General features: G+C 33.2%; 1 protein-coding gene across 1 annotated transcript; it reads left to right on the top strand.

Annotated features, from left to right (window-relative positions):
* Nucleotides 1-1,206: 1,206 nt before the first annotated feature.
* Nucleotides 1,207-7,876, top strand: LOC110656869 (zinc transporter 6, chloroplastic). The gene is made up of 2 exons (XM_021813849.2): nt 1,207-2,148; nt 7,306-7,876. Exons 1-2 carry the CDS (start codon nt 1,438-1,440, stop codon nt 7,618-7,620), a joined length of 1,026 nt encoding a protein of 341 aa, XP_021669541.1. The 5' UTR covers nt 1,207-1,437; the 3' UTR covers nt 7,621-7,876.
* The last annotated feature ends 11,179 nt before the right edge of the window (nt 7,877-19,055 follow it).

Here is a 19,055-nt window from a genome sequence, read left to right as displayed (position 1 = left end):
TTGAAGACAGATTTGAAATATATAGATAATGCATGGAAATGAATATAAAATTGAGATATATGAATGAGATGTGAATTATGAGATGGTTATGAAAATAATTGATGAGATTTTTATTGTAAAATATTATTGAAATTTTCAAACAGGTAAATGGTAAAACACGTCAAACGATAATAAAATAGGGGAAACTCCGTTAGTTTCTCCGTCGAAAAATAATCGATATTAAATATAACGAGAACAAAATTTTTAAAGAAATAAAGTAAGGTAAGTTAGGGTGCTCCAGCACCGAATGTAGCATGCATTGCTCGGCTAAACTGTAGTCGGGTGAGGGGTGTTACAATGCCGGTCTAGGTCCTAGTACTGATTTGGCCCATAGGTTGGGTCGTGACAAGTGAGAAACAGAGTTGCAGAGATATAGGAAGAGAGAGACACAGTGAGAGAGAGACATGGGAGAGACACTCTCTCTCTCCCTCTCTCTCTCTCTCTCTCTTATGCTTCTGTCTCCTGATTTTTTTTTTTCATTCAACTCTCCCTCTCTTTTTTTAACTCTCGTTAATTAAGGGATAAAAAATTAAGAGAGATATAAAGAAGAGATAGATGAGAGAGGCAAACAAGAAGAGAGAGAGAGAGCTCTCCCTCTCTCCCTCTCATGCCTCTCTCTTTTTATTTGTGTCTCTCTCCATCTTTTTTTCCCATTTCTCTTTTCTCTCTCGTCCTATTTGTGTCTCTCTCCATCTCTCTTTCCCATTTCCCTTTCTCACTTTCTTTTCATATGCTTTCAAATTTTTTGTGGTTTTAACATTTAGGCTTTGAATTTTTTTTTAAATAAGAACGTGTATTTTCAATCTATCGTAAATAAGGATAAAACGAAGAAATAATAAAATTTTTTATATAATGCTAACATTAGACATGTCACTGATGTGAAGTTAATGTTAAATGATGCTAATAATATTTAAAACAGTTTGCATTTTATCCCTAGAGTACTAACCGTGCAAAAGTATTTTTATTTTATTTGCAGCAAAACAAAATATATAAGCCCTGAGTAATATAAGTATCATAATATAGAGTAATAAAGTGCACTTTTCCTCTAAATGGAATGTAGCTTGACTTAAAATTTTCATTAAGAATGTTGTGCAATATCCGTATACCAAACAACTAACAAATAGTTACGGGTATCTCATTAACTAAATGCTCCATAACAATTAAAAAAAAATAATAATAATAAAATAAGAGATGGAAATCCTACACACATAACACTGGAATAGAAAAGTCCATTCAACTCGTGGGCCCAGTGAAAACGCACTGCTTTTGAAACGCCCCTCTTCGTCCACTCAGTCACACTTATCATAGACTCCCAAATCCCTTCTCTCTCTCTATCTGGCTCTCGTCTAATCCCTAACACAATCGCACTTGCGTGGGTTGCGTTCTCTCTTTTTTTCCATGGCAGCTTCGTTGGCTTGCGTGACTGACACGGCTCGAGCCCTGAGCTGCCGGGACAGCAAGGCGGCAACCCATCTGAAGCTAATCTCTGTCATCGTAATCTTCTTTACTAGCGTTATAGGCATCTCTTCTCCGGTATTCTTAGCTCGTTATTTTCATGGTAAGCCCCTTTACGATAAGGCGATTCTAGTGATCAAATGCTTTGCTGCCGGTGTAATTTTGTCCACCTCTTTAGTACACGTCCTCCCTGATGCTTACGATGCCCTCTCTAATTGCCACGTAGCCTCCAAGCATCCCTGGAAGGACTTTCCTTTCGCTGGATTGGTTACCTTGATCGGTGCTTTACTTGCTTTGTTAGTGGACATAACGGCGAGTGCGCACGTGGAACACAGTCATGGTCATGGCCATGGCGGTGAAGAGAAGCAGATTGGGGATTATACTCCGGTTGGGACACAGGAGGAAATTGTGGGAAAGAAGGTGGGAGAATTGTCCAAAGCTGAGTTGGCTGAGAAAGGAGGAGAGGAATATTTGGTGAAGCTAAAGCAGAGATTGGTTTCACAGGTTTTGGAGATTGGGATTATATTTCACTCAGTGATAATTGGGGTAACAATGGGTATGTCGCAGAATCAGTGCACCATCAGGCCTCTTGTTGCTGCTCTTGCGTTTCACCAGATCTTCGAAGGGATGGGCCTCGGTGGCTGCATCGCTCAGGTATTTCTTTACCCTTCTTAAAAAAATTTGTTTATTGATCTAATCTGATTTGAGATTGGTATCTCTTAATTGAAATTTTATTTATTTAATTAATGAATTTTAATTAAGTAGTATCATTAAGATCATGAAGTCTCCAATTTTAATATTAACTGAAGTAATTTATAAATATATAAAGAAATATATTTATTTATTTATGTTAATTTGATAATAGTTTGGCGTCCAGAAAGCATAATAATAATAATAATAATAATAATAATAATAATAATGGTAGGTGCTGCAGTTATTTAGAATCTTCAGAACTGCGAGAACATTGAAAATTTGGTCTTGATTCTTGAAATAGGAAGGGAAACCCATTTTTTTTCCTTTCTTATGCTTCCAGATATCGTGAGCCATAAGATTTTACTTTGACTTTCACATTGACTTAGGCGTGGGGGGAAGTTTATTGGATGGGCTCATCTAAGGTATTAATGCCACACTAGATTTCTACCTAGGACCGACCGATTAATGATACTATTGTGGTTGATAAGCAATAGATAAAGAACAGCTTGCTTGTGGGAAAAAATCACTGGCTTTTTGTTTGGAATATAACATATACAAGAAAAGAATTGAATTAAATTCCCACACAATCAAACAACTTCTGACTTATGTTTTCAAACATGAAAAATGATAAAAAAGAAATTAATTGAATTGAATTATTACAAAAGTCTAGTTTCCAGATAGGCTTGTATTTTCATAATTTTATTTATGTGCTTTTATTTTCATAATTCTCATAAATTCAATAGTTAATTGTAATTTTTAAAGATAAATTAAAAACCCTTGTAATTTGGTGAAATTCACATTTAAATCTCATTTTCTTAAAAAAATAAAATTAAATATTTCTTATTTATTTTTAAAAATTTATATTTATTAAAAAAATTATATATTAGTGTTAAAATTTATTGCCTCAAAAAAATACTTCCAATGATATTCTAATTATTTAGTTTTCAAATTGAATTGCTCATTCATCCTTGAAAAAGTTAAAAGACAGATTAAAATGGTATTTTATCCTAAAGTTGAGAGGCTATAAAGTAATGTTATGTAAAATATGAAAACTAAAATGTAATGGAAAAAATAAAAATTATATTTTTCTCAAAATTCAAAGTCTATTTATTTATTTTAAAAAAAAGGATTTCTCACATATTTTTGTAATTTGTTGTAATTTATCTTTTTTAATGAACTTAGCTTGGTTTGAATTCAAAACTTCACGGTCTTATAGACAATTCTAAGTGATTTGGCTACATTATTGTAATTTATCTTTTTATTTAAGGGATCAATTAAAATAAAAATAATATTTAAATTAAAAATTAGTTGTTATTTTATTATTATTATTATTATTTTTAACTTACTATCCTCTCCTCACCTCTTTATCCTTCCCCCTTCTCTCAATTTAGTGAGCAACACCCTCTCCCTCTCAACGCTTTCCAGCTCAATGTGTAGAAAAGGATCCTCGCTCTGTCACAATCTAATTACACATTCCATGCCAATTCTTCTACTGCTTAAATCTACTAATGTACAACTTTTATAACAAAGAAAATATTAAGGATATATTTGATAGGGCATAATCAAAGTCATAAAAATTGAAGGAATAAGAGTTATTCACCCCTGAACATTAAAAATATTTTCTTAATATAATTATTATACTTATTCCTTGAAACTTCCAAACATGAGAAATTGTTTATCCTCCCATTTCTTTTAATGCTTATAATACTTTCATATCCCTTGAAATTTCCAAACATGACAAATTGTTTAACCTAACATTTCTGTTTTAGTTTTCCTGTTTCATGGAGTAAACATTATCTTATTTTATTAAAATAATCCCAAACATTGTGTTGTTGCCACAATTTTTTTTTTAATTTTTTATCATAATAATAATGCAAAAGCGGTAATTGCTACTACTACTTGACAACTACCACCACTACCTTCAGAACTGCTGCCACCAGCCCACCACCACTCAGCAACCACCACTGTCACTTTGTTGTTACTTGTTATTACCACCGGAAAAAAAAAGACCAATTATTATAGCAAAAATTATGATTACATTATATATATATATGTTTTGCAACCAAAGATGCAAACAAAATGATAATTACATTGCATTTCTCTCTATTTTACATTACGTTATATTAAAATAGCTTAGAAGTATAAAATATAATAATAATAATTCAACTTTTCTTTGTTTAATGCTTAGAATCACTTAATACTCAATTATAATGAATTGCCCCAATTCTCTCATTCTAATGCAGGAAAAAACCAAGAACAACAATATTAGGTTAAAAGTCAATGTTTTCTCTAGTATCAAGCAACAAAATACCAAATAATTAGAACTTAATTCTCTCCATTTCTCTGCAGCCAAACTCAACGCCTAAATATAGTCACCAATAACACTTTAAAAGAAATAAACATTATAACAAAAAAAAAAAAATCATATGTTTCTATGTATATGCATATGCAGATAAAGAGACTTCTAGAGGAAGCAATAGAAGAAGTAGCCATAATCTTGTGTAGTTTGGAGTTGGGTTCATACTAGCAATTGAGAAAGGGGGAGGGGTGGTGATGAGATGGAGAAACTGAGGCATAAAGGGGTGAGGGAAAGAGGGGAGGGAAGAAAGGGAAAATATGATTAAAAATTAATTTTTTATTCTAATTGATAATAAAATATTAGTTTCTATTTTAATTATGACTTCAATTTGCTTGGTTGGATAGAATTCAGTAAAAAACCCGAAAATTTTGGATTTTTTTGGCATCATGGAGTTAAGCTAAATGAGGTCTTGAGGTCTTGAATCTGTATCTTTTATCTTGTAGTTGGAGAAATTCAAATTTCTATTTTAAAGCAAAGAAGTTTAAAGAAAAATTAAAAAGGAAAATCCTGATTTCTTAAGCTACATCTTTATTACAAAAAAGATCTAATTTATTCCTATCAATTCTCCTTAATTGGAGGTTGCAATCAAAATACTTGGAAGCTCCTTTCAAATTTGTTGGTGAATTTAGAATGACAAAATCCTCTCTTCAACAACACTTAGCAAATCAAAATCAACATCAGTGGAGTTTGGAATCTTGAACAATAAAGTTGGACTATTCTCTTTGTTTTATTTTCTTTCTTTCTTTCTGAACTTTAATAATTCGTGATAATCTTTCCTTAAATGTACAAATAAGGGTAAGCATTCGATTTGTTTGGTTCTGAACTAGACCAAAAAACCGCAAACTAAATTATTAAAAATACAAAAATAAATCAAACCGGCTTTAACAAAAAAAAAAAAAAAAAGAAGAAAAAAACCAGATTGAACTGAACCAAATTGAAATATTGATTTCAGTAATTTGGTCTCCTCCAAATCCCTAATTCACAGAAACCCATTGCTTCCTTAAATCCCCAATTGACAGAAATTCATTACTGCAAATGCAAAATTCTAGATAATTTTGGAATAGCAAATGTAGATGGTAATAAGAATCCATCAACGGAGAAGAACAAGTATTGCAGACAGTATGCAGAAAGTGCAAACTAACACAATTCACAAATAGAAAGCTTATTCAGCCAAAAGCCAAAGTCAATTCTAATTTTGTGAAAGTGAAAGAAATAGCTGATGTTGTGTAAAAAGGAATAGCAAGAACAAACATATAGATAGTGACATCAAGAATTACAATATAATAATAAGGGTTCAAATGGCTGATAGTAACCCAAATTGATTCAGAGACAAAACATGTTGTGTATATATATATATATATATATATATATATATATATTAATTTGAATATAGAGGGACTTTGAAGGTGAGAGTAGGAGGCTGTGTCAATGCTTCTTGTCCTGTGGAGAGAGTGGAGATCTAGAGAATCATTTGAATGAATGAAAGGGAAAGGGGCAAATGACTGCGGCATGTATGAGAATTGAGAAAAGAGAAGGCTACGGTTAGGAATATATATATATATATATATAGTGTGCTGGACGGCAGAGATTACATTAAATGAATGGTTAGGATCGTCAAAAAAGAGCAATAATTCTTCTTGTAGCGGGTGTCAAACGCATGACCTGCAGGTGGAGTTACAACACGTTATCCTCTACATAAATGTGTCAATTTAATTTTATATCAGTTTGGTTATGTTTTTCCGATATTTTTTTTCTTCAAAACCTGAATCGAAATGATATAACTGGAAAAAATTATAAACTAAAAGCAGACTGAAAAAACTGAAATTAATCGATTTAGTCAGTTTCAATTTGAGCCAATTTAGTCCCTTCAATATCTCTTGTAACTTTTGAAATAAAAAGACCAGCAATGGGAGTTTTGAAAAAAAAAATGTATTTAGCCTTCTTGTACATCTAAGCAATTACAAATTTTTTCATGAATTTTTAAAAAAAAAAAAAGAAGAAAAAAGCTTCCATAAATTCATATACAGTTTAATTGTTAACTCATACTAATTGAAGCAAGAAGTAAGAATAATTTGAAGTTTGAACAAAATCTACGTTGTTTATTACTGTAAACTTTGGTTTGATAATTTTTCTTAAAGGTCATTTCTATAATGTGCTAGAACCTAAAATAGATCTTATGCCTCAAAATATAGAACCCTTTTTTTTTTTTTAATGCAAGATGCTGTCAATGAATTTTTTTTATTTCATTGTCATCACAAACTATGGAGGCACATCAAATAGAAGTTTAAACATACAAATGAAGTAGTGTGATCATACATCTGATCTCAAAACCTACATTAGAATACTCTTTTGTTTGCTCACTTTACTTCAGTGATCTGATCTCAAAACCTACATTAGAATACTCTTTGTTTGCTCACTTTACTTCAATGATCTGATAATACTCTGTTTGCTCACTTTATTTTTATGATCTGATCTCAAAACCTACACTAGAGTACTCTTTGTTTGCTCACTTTACTTTCTAATCATCTGATCTCAAAACCTACATTAGAATACTTTTTGTTAGAATTACTCTCTTTTTTTTATCGCTTTATTTTTATGATCATACATCTGACCTCAGAACCTGTATTAGAAGACACTTTGTTTTCTCACTTTATTTTTATGATTACTCATGAATTATGTTCAAGAATAAAAATCAAATACTCTCCATGTGTAATTGTTTAGCTGCATACATGACAACCCAATAATTTGTGAAATTGCAGGCAGGATTTAGCTTTGGAACAGTGGCCTACATGTGCTTCATGTTTTCAGTAACTACACCAGTAGGTATAGTGTTAGGGATGATTGTTTTTTCATTGACAGGGTATGATGACAGTAATCCTAATGCCTTGATTATGGAAGGATTATTGGGGTCCCTCTCTTCAGGCATTCTTATATACATGGGTCTTGTTGATCTCATAGCTGTTGATTTTTTCCATAACAAGTTGATGAATTCTACTCCATGGTTGAAGAAGACATCTTTCATTGCTCTAACTCTTGGCTCCACTGCAATGTCCATCCTTGCCCTTTGGGCTTGAAGTTTAGTTTAGTTTCTTAGGGACGCATGTATTTCAAAATCTTTAGAATCATGCATGTCCATACAAACGTGTAAAAGATCAAAATACACTGTTCCATATCATCAAGGGATTAGCATCGAACTGTTGGACAATCACAGGGCATTATATCATTAGTGAGAATGTATGCAAGTAAATATCATGTAGAACAGTGTACAACTTGTGTAAGAGCCCTTTTGCAACTAATAAAATATTAGACAAATGTTCATCTTCGCTAGAATTTCGAAGTAAGAATGATAATAAACTAATTTTGTAGCCAAAGGCTTGATTTCATTCTTAAATTTATGTTCAGGTTCAATTTTAATCTTAAATTTAACTTGGTTCAATTAATCTCATCTCTCTTAATTTTGAATTTTCTACAATTAAATTCAAATTTTAATGGCGTTATTTTATAATTCTGTGTTAGTAAAGTAGCACAGCTTCAGCATAGTCCTAAGGCTGAAACCCATAATAATAATAATAATAAAATTTAATTTTCAAATGATGGTAAACAGAGAAAAATTAGTTGCAAATTTTAATTTGCTTTCTTTTAGAATGTAGAACTTTTAATTTTCAAGATTAGCAAAAATTAAAAGATTTAACTCAATATCATAATTGTTTCAAGAGAAAAGACTTGGGAAAGGAAAACCCTTTCTCATATTTTACTAATTAGAGAAGAATTTACGTATAAAGATCAGTTAGGCATATATACAGAGACGGGAAAAGAAATACTAAGTTATTAAAAAAAAAAAAAAACTAACAAGAACAGCTTTAACAAAAAAAACTTAACAAACTAACAGCTATGCTTAGGGGTAGCCACGGTCTAGTTTTGAATCGAAATCGAACCGAAATTGGTTCGATCAAAATCAGACCAAAATCGATCAAAATCGAAACCGATTTCAAATCGGACCGAAACCGTCCTTCTGCGGTTTGGTTCAGGTTCATATTTTTTAAGAACCGTGAACCGGCAGCTCCGAATCAGATTGAATAGATGATTTCAAATCGGATTAAACCGGCGATTTAAATATAAAACTCAATAAATATGTTACCTCACTCCTAATTCATTTATATATATTATTAATTTTCTACACAATTATTCTCTGCATTTTCTTCAATTCTTAATATTTTTTCAATTTTTCTCAAATTCTCTAAATAAGTATTTTCTACACTCATTTTAATTTCCAATACTCTCCCAATTTTCCTCCTTTATTATTTTATATACTTACTGAAATTTTCAATACTATTTCAATTACTTTGTTATTACTTTAAATCCTCAATAAAATTTTCAATACCCTCTATTTTAATTTTTTTTTCTCTTTTATACTTTTTAATTATCAATTATTATATAATTTAAAAAAAAGGCAAGTAATAGAATTACAAATTTTTATTCCTTTAAATCCTAAAGGGATATTTAGGCAAAATTAAGTTCATACACTTTTTGCTAATTTCTTTAAAAAAAAATAATTTCATCTCTAGTTTTTTAATCAGGTTCAAGTATTTATTTATTAAATTTTTCTTAAAGATAAATTATTTTCTTTTTTTTTTCTTATTTTATTTTGATTGAAAGATTTTTAAGAAAAATTAAAATATTTTTACAAATATAACTTAAATTTTAAATCAATAAAAATTTTTTCTAATTTTTTTTTGACTAAGCTATCCTTAAACCATTCCTAAACCACTTCCAAACCGTCCTCAACCGTTCTTTTTCGAACCGCCTTTCAAACCTTTTTAAACCGGGGCTCAAACCGAAACCGGCAGTTCAGGAATCGTCTTCTAAACTGTCCCCTAGTGGTTTTGTTCAGGTTCATAATTTCATTGAACCTAAACCGGCGGTTCAGGAACCGTAACCAGCGATTCCTGAACCGTGGCCATCCCTAACTATGCTAAGCTAGCTAACATCTTTGTTACACGCTTCTAAGAGCTTCTTTTATTGCTCTGCTTGATACTCCCCTCAAGTTGAACATAGACACTTACATATCTGAAATGTTCAACTTGCTCAAGAGATGAAATGTTCAACTTGTTCAAGAGATGATTGAACTGAGATGGATGCAGAACCTTTGTAAACAAATGTGCTAGTTGCTTTTTAGTGTTTTTGTATCCTGGCTTTTAATACCTTGCAGCACTTTCTCTCTAATAAAATGATAGTCAATTTCTATGTGCTTTGTCCTTCTATGGAAGACAAGATTCTTAGAAATATGAACAGCTAAACTACTGTCACAATATAATTCCAATAGTTGATGAATTTGTACTTTGAAATCTAATAACAAAGAGAGAAGCCACATAATTTCAGTAGCAGTAGATGCCATTGATCTATATTTAGCTTCAGCTGAAATTCTTAAAACTAAAAACTACTTTTAGTTCTACTAATCAATGAATTCCCTAAAAACACACAAAAACCACTGAAAAGACTTTCTTGTCCCACAACATCCTGCCCAATCACTATGTGAGAAAGCTATCAACTTTAACTCAGACTGTAAGGACAAAAATAAGCCTTGACTTAGAGAATTCTTAAGGTATTTAAAAACATTATAACTACATCCATATGAACCTCTAAAGGCTTTTCCATAAATTGGGAAAGAACATGAACTCCATTGTCACACCCTACCCCTCCGTAAGGCATAACATGATCCCGTATTATACCTAATGAATTACCAAACTCTGTCTACTGATAACCCATTAAATATACTACAAGGAATTTTAAACCTTTTCTTACTTTTTTTTTACAGTGGTGAGCACTATTGACAGGTGTTAAAAATTTTTTAACTGAAGTGAAACCAGATACACATTTGAAGTATTAATAATTTCTGTAAAAATTTTGGCAGAGTGCTATCTGTATTTTAAATAAAACAGTTCTTCAAAAACCTGTAAAAAGCACTTTCAATATTTTGTTCAATCCCCAAACTCCAATATCCAATCAACACAATAAGTTTCTCAACATTGGCCAACTCAAATCCACAATAATTTTTCAGTCTTTTCAAAAGCTGAGATAAAAAAATATATCACAATATTTAAAAGCCAAAATAATTTATAAATTTAGTTTATAACTTTCATGTACAATTTTAATGTACAATTTTAATTTACAACTGCTCAAAACCAAGAACAATATATACATACAGTGAATATACATTACAATACAAAATGTAAAATATGGTATGCTCAATATACCCGATGAACTCTTAATGTAGCACTAGCAGCCTAGTCTACTGCCCCGTCAGTCTGTCTATCTGCGACAGCAATGAAAAGCTATCGCTGAGTCAATGTCTCAGTGGTGCACAACATTAACAAAATGCAACTTTAATCATAAATCATAAGTCGTATAAATAGTGGATACTTAAAACCATAGTTAAATTCAAAAGATAGTGAATGTTATAAAGAATTTAAACTCCATTTCACAATATCACAATAAATATCAATAAATCACACACACAGCTTAATCATGATTCCATAGTCCAATTCGTCCCAAAAGCCGATGGCTAGTGAGGAATAATATAGCTAGCTAGCAATAATATGAGTACTCATTCTATTCGTCCTCAACAAGCACACACCTCAACACTTCAGCCAGAGAGAGAATTCAAAGTCAATTCATCCCATTAGACAAGCTAGCGAGGAATTCAATCAATATACATGATAGCTGTGGTTTCAAACCATTTACAATATTTTTCAAGCAATAAGTATCCATCAAATATCATTAAGACAATTTTTCATAATTTAAACAATAACAAACAATTTGTCATAATTTATTTCAATTGAAAATTCAAAAGAAATAACTATTGTGCATAAACCTCTGATAAATGTCTCTTGGCCCTGACTCAGTGTTTCCTTCCCCTTCCCTGAGTCTTTGCTAACTGAAACACACAATTTAAAGTGTTTCAGTACTCATTTATACTGTCTCTAACAATAAGGTTCATTAATTAATTTATTTAATTCTATTGTCTTTAGTAGTCAACCTTTAATGTCGACCTTTAATGCACTTCTGGGGAATAAGTTTTAATATTACCAATATGTCACATTTTATAGCCTTTTAGTGTTGGTACATGTTACCAAATTCATTTTCAAGTATATTGCATTTTATTGTAATTTGCCGGATTTCGATGTATTATTTTGACCCAGTCGGACGACCTAGTTCCCTCAGTTTTCGGGTTTCGGTCCAAACTACAAACTTGTAGGTCCATATCTTATTGCACGCGGGGCAAAATTTCAGGTAATTCTAAGTTGTGTAGACCAAGTTATGGTCAATTTACCAATGTTCGACAGAATGCACCAAAATGGTAGGCTTAGGTCATTTTTAGGTCACTTTTGGTTCGGCCAGTTTTGGTACCTGAACTTGTGCAAGCTATTTGGCTTGGTTATGGCCATTTCTGGGCTTTGGTGTCTCCATAAGAATTGTAGATATATGTCTAAACTATTCATGGTAAAAATTTCAGGTCAATTGGACATATTTTTGAGTAAGTTATGGTCAAAACACTAACTGTTGTCCAATTGGTCAATTTTCAGGCTTTCAAGTCACAAATCCGGATTTAGTCATTTTTCAAGTCACCTTCTAGGCAGAATTTTGGTAAACTTTCTTCATGAAAGTTGGCACATTTTGTGCCTAGTTTCACCTCCAATTGGTCTCATACCAATTGAAGTCACACACTTAAGGTTCTAAGCTAAAACATACACTGCCCTGCTACACACTCTTCATCACATACCAATTACACATTCTATACTTACCAAGCTAAACCTTTCATGCCAATTCTGGTTTGTACTATAACATTAACAAACTTTACATTACATTTTGGTCATTTTGGACAGCTTGTAACCATTCTCAACATACACATTATAACATAGAATTTTTCCAAGTCCAATTACAATAATTTAACCACATGAACACACCTCATTTACATGTCCAAATCCAAATAATTATATACATACACATGCTGCCACTATAATGATCGGGCTCCAACTACTAGAGGAATTGTCCGCTTTGGCTATAAGCCTTACGGTTTTATCCCATAGGTGGAATGGAGAACTTCCCAGGAGGTCACCCATCCTAAGATTTCTCTCAAGCGAGCACGCTTAACCCTGGAGTTCTTCCAACTCTCCAGGCCATTCCACCAAAAGGCGCCTCTAGTGATTAGTTCTCCCATCTTATATATCATTACTTTTTGAACCCAAGACCATCTTCGTGCTTTGCCGATGTGGGATTTGCCTAAGGGACCTTTCTCCCCCCCTTTCGAGACTCAGCGTCCTCGCTGAGGTTTGCCCCACCATCGCCCAAGAGGACACGCGAGCGGCTCTGATACCAATTGTAATGATCGGGCTCCAACTACTAGAGGAATTGTCCGCTTTGGCCATAAGCCTCACAGTTTTTTCCCATAGGTGGAATGGAGAACTTTCTAGGAGGTCACCCATCCTAGGATTTCTCTTAAGCGAGCACGCTTAACCCTGGAGTTCTTCCAACTCTCCAGGCCATTCCACCAAAATGCGCCTCTAGTGATTAGTTCTCCCATCTTCTATATCATTACTTTTTGAATTCAAGACCAACTCCATGCTTTGCCGATATGGGATTTTCTTAAGGGACCTTTCAATTGTAACACCCCTATTTGCATAGCCTAGCATATTTCACTGTTCCGGTGACCGGAGTCGGTCTGGACAATTAAGGGGATTGGAACCACACTTAAGACAACTAGATAAGCCATAAACACAAATAATTAGTAATTGTCAATTAGTTAAGTATAAATAAGAAAAACAGAACATAAGAAGTTAAACGAGCCGAGAGTCACAGCGATGGGTGACCTTCTCGGGAACGACTGCGAAGTCGATTTAAACTCAAATTTCGAATCGTAAAATGTGATGCCGCGGTCCTTAGGACTATTACGAACACAGTGGAAAAGAGAAAATATCAAAAAAGAACTATTAAGCCGGTCAGTGATCCGGAAGAAATATTGAATTATTTACAAACCGGGTTGAACCGGCGAGGGGCAATTTGGTTAATTGACCCCCAGAGCTGACTCCTGACCTAACTGTCAAATAAAATCGGTGAAAAGAAAATTTCGGAGTCAGGAATTGAATTAAAGAACTAATAGAAAAATAAAATAAAAAAAAAAGAAAAAGAGAAAATGAAAAAGGTGTAGGGAGATGACATCATGCATGACATCATGCATGATGCCATAAAGATGATAATTAATAAATTTAATTAAATTGAATTATGGTCTTCCTAAGACATAAAAGAAGGAAAAGAAAAGAAAAAAAAAAAAAACAAAAGTCCTTCTTCCTCATGTGTTGCCGCCTCACTCTCCTCTCCCTCATATCACCATGAATGAAACTCCATTAAAGCTTGTTTCAAGCTTTTAAATCCCCCATTAAACCCTAAGTTCTTCCCCAATCACTCCATAAAACCTTATTTCCTTCCCTTGAGAAAGAAATTTAGCAAGAATGAAAGAAGAAAAGAGGAGAAAAATTGAAGATTGAATATCAAAGTTGAGGTAAGCACCCTAATTTGAAAATTTGAGATTTATTAGTTGTGTTGTAGCTTAAAGTAACTTAGAAACTAAAGAAATGAAATGAAACTAATTGTTGAAGGAGCAAACTGAAATTTCAGCCAACATGTGTATGGGGACATATTTGCATGGTTTGATGGATTTAAATGAGTTTATGGACCTCCATTAGTTGAATGATTATAGTTAAAAGCTTTGAAATTAGTTAAATGCAAGGAAATTGTGAATTAGGATTTTGGACATTAGGGTTTAGAGAGCAAAAATGTGAGAAACTTGTAAATGATGTCTTGGGCCTAATTTGAAGTGACAAATGGTCAATGGTGACCAAATGAAGTGTGTTGGAATGGTTGGAGTTAAGGCCAAATTTGGATTAAGTATGCAACATGACCAAGTTACATTTGAGGGATCAAAAATGAAATTTTACAAGTCCAATTGGTATGAGACCAATTGGGACTGAAAATAGACACTAAATGACACAATTTTCATTTAGGAAGCATGCCCAAAAAGTGACCAAAACCTAGTGAACAAATTGACAAAACTTGGAAAACCTCAGTCTGTCCTTGTACAAACTGACCAAATGCATAGTATTTGTTCATTTGGCCATAACTTGAGCTAGGTAGGTCTAAATGACCTGAAGTTTTACCAGTGGACAGATGAGATATAGACCTAAAACTTTCATGAAGAATACAAACCCAAATTATGCCATTAACCAAGTCATTTGGCCACCCAAAGTTGGTGACCTAAAACTGCCAGAACCAAAATTTGCCCAGAAAACTGGGTTGAGTCCAATCCGGTAGCCATGGTTCAAATGGCTTGAGCTACAAAACTCCAATTGGAGTGATTTAAAAAGGAGAATAAACTTAAGACAATAGGGAACATTTTCTATGAAGAAAGTTTTGCCAAATTCTAACAGTAAAATGACCAATGGAATAGTGCAACCTTAGACACCAAAACTGAAAATTTTCAAATTTGCCTAAAAGACTTAGAATTTGAGTAAACAACCAAAACCAACAAATTTAGTGACCAAAATGTGATACGTGGGTGAAGTTGAAGTTCCCATACCTATTAAGCCTTAGAAAGTCAATAAATTGACTTGAATAGTATCATGAATAGTAACTCCAAAATGAAAATTTCTAAGAATGTTAGTTTAAGCATATTTGGGCTAGAATTAAGTATTTATGAATTAATTATTGGATTTACTGTGAAATAAGATACTAAAACACTATAAATGTTGTGTTTCAGCTGAAAAAGACCCGGAAGGTATAAGGGACTGAGTAAAGGCCTAGAGGCGACTCACGTCAGGCTTGTGCACAAAAATTTTAAATTATAGTTTTCATAATGGAAATTGATTTGTTATACATTGTGAATGTGTTTGTTCATTATGAATTTCGATAATGTTGTGTTGCCTATTTTACATTGGAAATTTAGAATTAAAATTATTTATTGATTTGTATGAAATATTTGAACAATATGGTTTTGAATTTAGTTATGGCTTTGAAAATCTTATTTGAAAAATAGTGTGTTACCTACTTTGTAAATGAAAAATTTAGAATGAAATATGATTTGTGAATTGTATAAAATATTTAGATAGCTTGATTTAAATTGTTTTTAATTCACACTTGGCATGGCAATACTAATATGTTCCTCCTCCACTTGTGGGGTGAGTATGATATTTGATCACTTTCCTCCCTCTCTGGCTTTCCAATCTAAAGGGCGAGTTTGGATGAGTACTCATTAGCTAGCTAGCCACCTCCCTCATTGATTTCGATTAGTGGGGTGAGTATGCCTTGTCGTGATGTATACACGATATGTTCGGAAATTTTGTGTCATGGCCTAAGTTGTGTTATTGTTTGGCAACACTATGTTTATTAAATTGTTTGATCAAGTTGTGCTGTATTAAGCTTTGAAAATTATGATTTGTTATAAATGTGATTTGAGAAACAAAAAAATTGTGAAATACGATTATGAGATTTTTGAATGATGAATTGTTCATAAATGTTTTATATTTTGCATTTTATGCTTTATTGTGCACCACTGAGTATTTATATACTCAGCGATAGCTTTAACTTGCTGTCACAGATAGAGAAGAGGACATAGCGACAAAGCGGTACTCTGATTAGAGAGGAGCACAATTGAAGAATTTTTGTTTGGGTATCTGTCTATATCCTGGTAGTTTAGTTTGATGTAAATATGATAGTATGCATATGTATCTCTGTAATTTGAGCAGTTGTACAGATAAAATTGTAATAATATTATTTTTGAGATTTTGCATATGTAAATTAATGATTTAAAATGTAATGTGCATGAGTTATGAAATGTTTTGAGATATTAATTCTTGATATGAAATTTGGATTTTGAATTGAAGTGTTGCTATTGCTGTTGATTTGAAGTTTGGTGGTTGTAAATGGATTTAGGAGTAGTGGAAAATCTATTGAAAGTGTTTTTCTCAGGTATTTGAAGAACTGTTTTCTCAAAATACAGACGGCACTCTACTGAAATTTTTATAAAATTTGTGACAAAATAAAAATGAAATTTTTTTTTACTATTTTTAAATTTTGAATAAATGATTTTAATCCCTACCAAAACGCTCACTACTTTCAAAATGTAAGAAAATGGTTTTAAAATCGCTTATAGGATACTTAATGAGTTATCGGTAGGTGACGTTCGGTAGTTCATTACATATTCTACGGGATCATGTCATGCCTTACAGAGGAGTAGGGTGTGACATGTTTAGTGGTATCAGAGCAAAGTTTTAAAATAAATTTTGAACTGTGAATTTGAAATATTTTATCGGTAAATACAACTGCTCAAATGTTTGATATATATGACATATTTACATCATGAATATGCACTAACGGAGGTCAACTTTCTTGTGTTTGTTATTAGAGAGTAGAAAATTTTTGGAAAACGGAATGGAAGAGGGAGATCATTTCGTAGAGCAATCTGTCGAGGCTGAGGCCCGAGGAGAAGCCCCAGCACTCCAGAATGTGAGTGGGTCAGCCACTCCAGCTCCTCCTCAAGCACCGCAGTTCCCTGCTCAGTTTGCACAGCAGATGGCTGCATTCTTTCAACAAATGGCGGGAAATGTGCCACCTCAAGCACAGACACAAGCACCTGCAGCACAACCACAGCCTCCGGCTCGGCAATATGAGAAATTAATGAAATTTGGGCTACAGAATTCAAAGGAACAGTGGATCCACTGGAAGCAGAACAGTGGTTAGAAAGGATGGAACGGGTTTTCAGAAAACTATAGTGTGCTGAAGAGTTGAAGTTCGAATATTCAGTATCACTTCTCTAAGGGGATGCATATGAGTGGTGGAAGACCATTCCCTACAGTCTGGTAGAGCCACCAGTCCTCACATGGGTAGACTTTTTAAGGGAATTTCGGCAAAAGTGGGTCCCCGATACTTATGTAGACATGAAGCTGCAAGAGTTTTTAAGGTTGAAGCAAGGTGATAGAACTATAGCAGAGTATGAGCGGGACTTTCAAGGCTAAGCCATTATGCTGGAAGCTTAGTCTCCACCCCTAGAAACCGGTGTAAAAGGTTTGAGGCTGGGTTGAGGCCTAGCTTGAGAATGCAAGTGGTAGGGTTCCGACACCAGAATTTTTCTGAATTGATTTCACAAGCCCTGGAACTGGAAAGGATAGAATCAGAATGGGCAGTGAAAAAGAGTACACAAGAGAAGGAGAAAACTAAAAAGGTTACTAGTCAAGCGACTGAGAGTGGCTCTGAGAAAAGAAAACATTTTGGAGGATCTAGCTCGCGCCAATCGGGTAGAGTTATATCTTCTAGACAGAAACCATCCCAATCATTTCAGCAAACTCAATAGACACGCAGAAATACGCTGTCGGATCAACTTTGTGAGACTTGTGGTAAACTACATAGTGGAGTATGTTATAGAGCTATAGGAGCATGTTTCAATTTTGAAGGGACTGATCATTTTGCTAAGGATTGCATAAGTCCACGCCGTTATGGATCATTCACCACGGCAGAAGGATCAGCCCAAGTTTCTACCCCAAAGAGTTTACCAACAGTTGGTAGAGGCAGAGGCAGAGGCAGAGGTAGGGGTAGTACACCTGGAAGTCAGAGTACTGTGAATCAACCAGGACAAGGTGATGCTCCAGTGAGAGTATACACTATGCGACAGAGGGACGAGGATGAGACTTCTGGTATGGTTGCTGGTATTTTCTCAATTCTTAACTGAGATATGTATATGTGTAAAAAAAAAAAAATCAATTTTGATATGTTAGTGACTAGTCTTTTTAAAATTAATTTTAGAAGAGTTTGTCAGTGAAAAGTATTTGCTAGCACACAAGAATTTGTAAAGTTAATTAGTAAGCCTAATTATGTAAGGAAAGAGAACCTAAAAGTAAGTTATAGTAATATAGCTACCTTAGATGCGGGTAAGGGTATTACTGCTGATAGATGTCAGTGGGTACCATAATCAAAATAAGTTCAAGCTATTAGTGAATATAAAAGAAATAAGATATAGGGAAGTTTATTCTATTGGGATGTATCGTAGTAACTATGCAATATTCTTGATGTTTGTGCTATAAGCTGCAGATTACAGTAATGACTTGGGATTTATTGTGTAGAGCTACGTACTACCCAATAATACACAAGAATAAGAATAGTTGCAAACGGTATCTGTTTTGGTACAGTTATGATAAGATAAAGTTTTCTTATTGGAAAGGAGTTTGAAAATCCTAACCTGGGATTTAAAACTCTAAAGTTAGAATATTGAAAGGTTATAGTTCAGTACAAAAGAAAATAATGACTACACATCAATGCAAAATAAGCTATAGAATATTGATAGATAAAAATAAATAGAACAGTAAGAAATGAGAAAAATACTAGATGAGGATTGCCACCAAGGCAAGCAATTTACTTAAGATGCGTAACGATATTCCGAATTATTTTATCAAGAAAGAAATAAGTT

This window comes from Hevea brasiliensis, chromosome 12 (assembly GCF_030052815.1).
Source record: "Hevea brasiliensis isolate MT/VB/25A 57/8 chromosome 12, ASM3005281v1, whole genome shotgun sequence".
In the NCBI taxonomy this organism is placed as follows: domain Eukaryota; kingdom Viridiplantae; phylum Streptophyta; class Magnoliopsida; order Malpighiales; family Euphorbiaceae; genus Hevea; species Hevea brasiliensis.
Note: the sequence above shows the minus strand (reverse complement) of the source record. Positions and strands in the feature narration are given on the sequence as shown.

Excerpts from the sequence above, each read along its gene's own strand:
- LOC110656869 (XM_021813849.2), top strand. The coding sequence starts at position 1,438 with ATGGCAGCTTCGTTGGCTTGCGTGACTGACACGGCTCGAGCCCTGAGC. Across the intron at positions 2,149-7,305 it reads TCGGTGGCTGCATCGCTCAG|GCAGGATTTAGCTTTGGAAC; the intron begins GTATTTCTTTAC and ends GTGAAATTGCAG.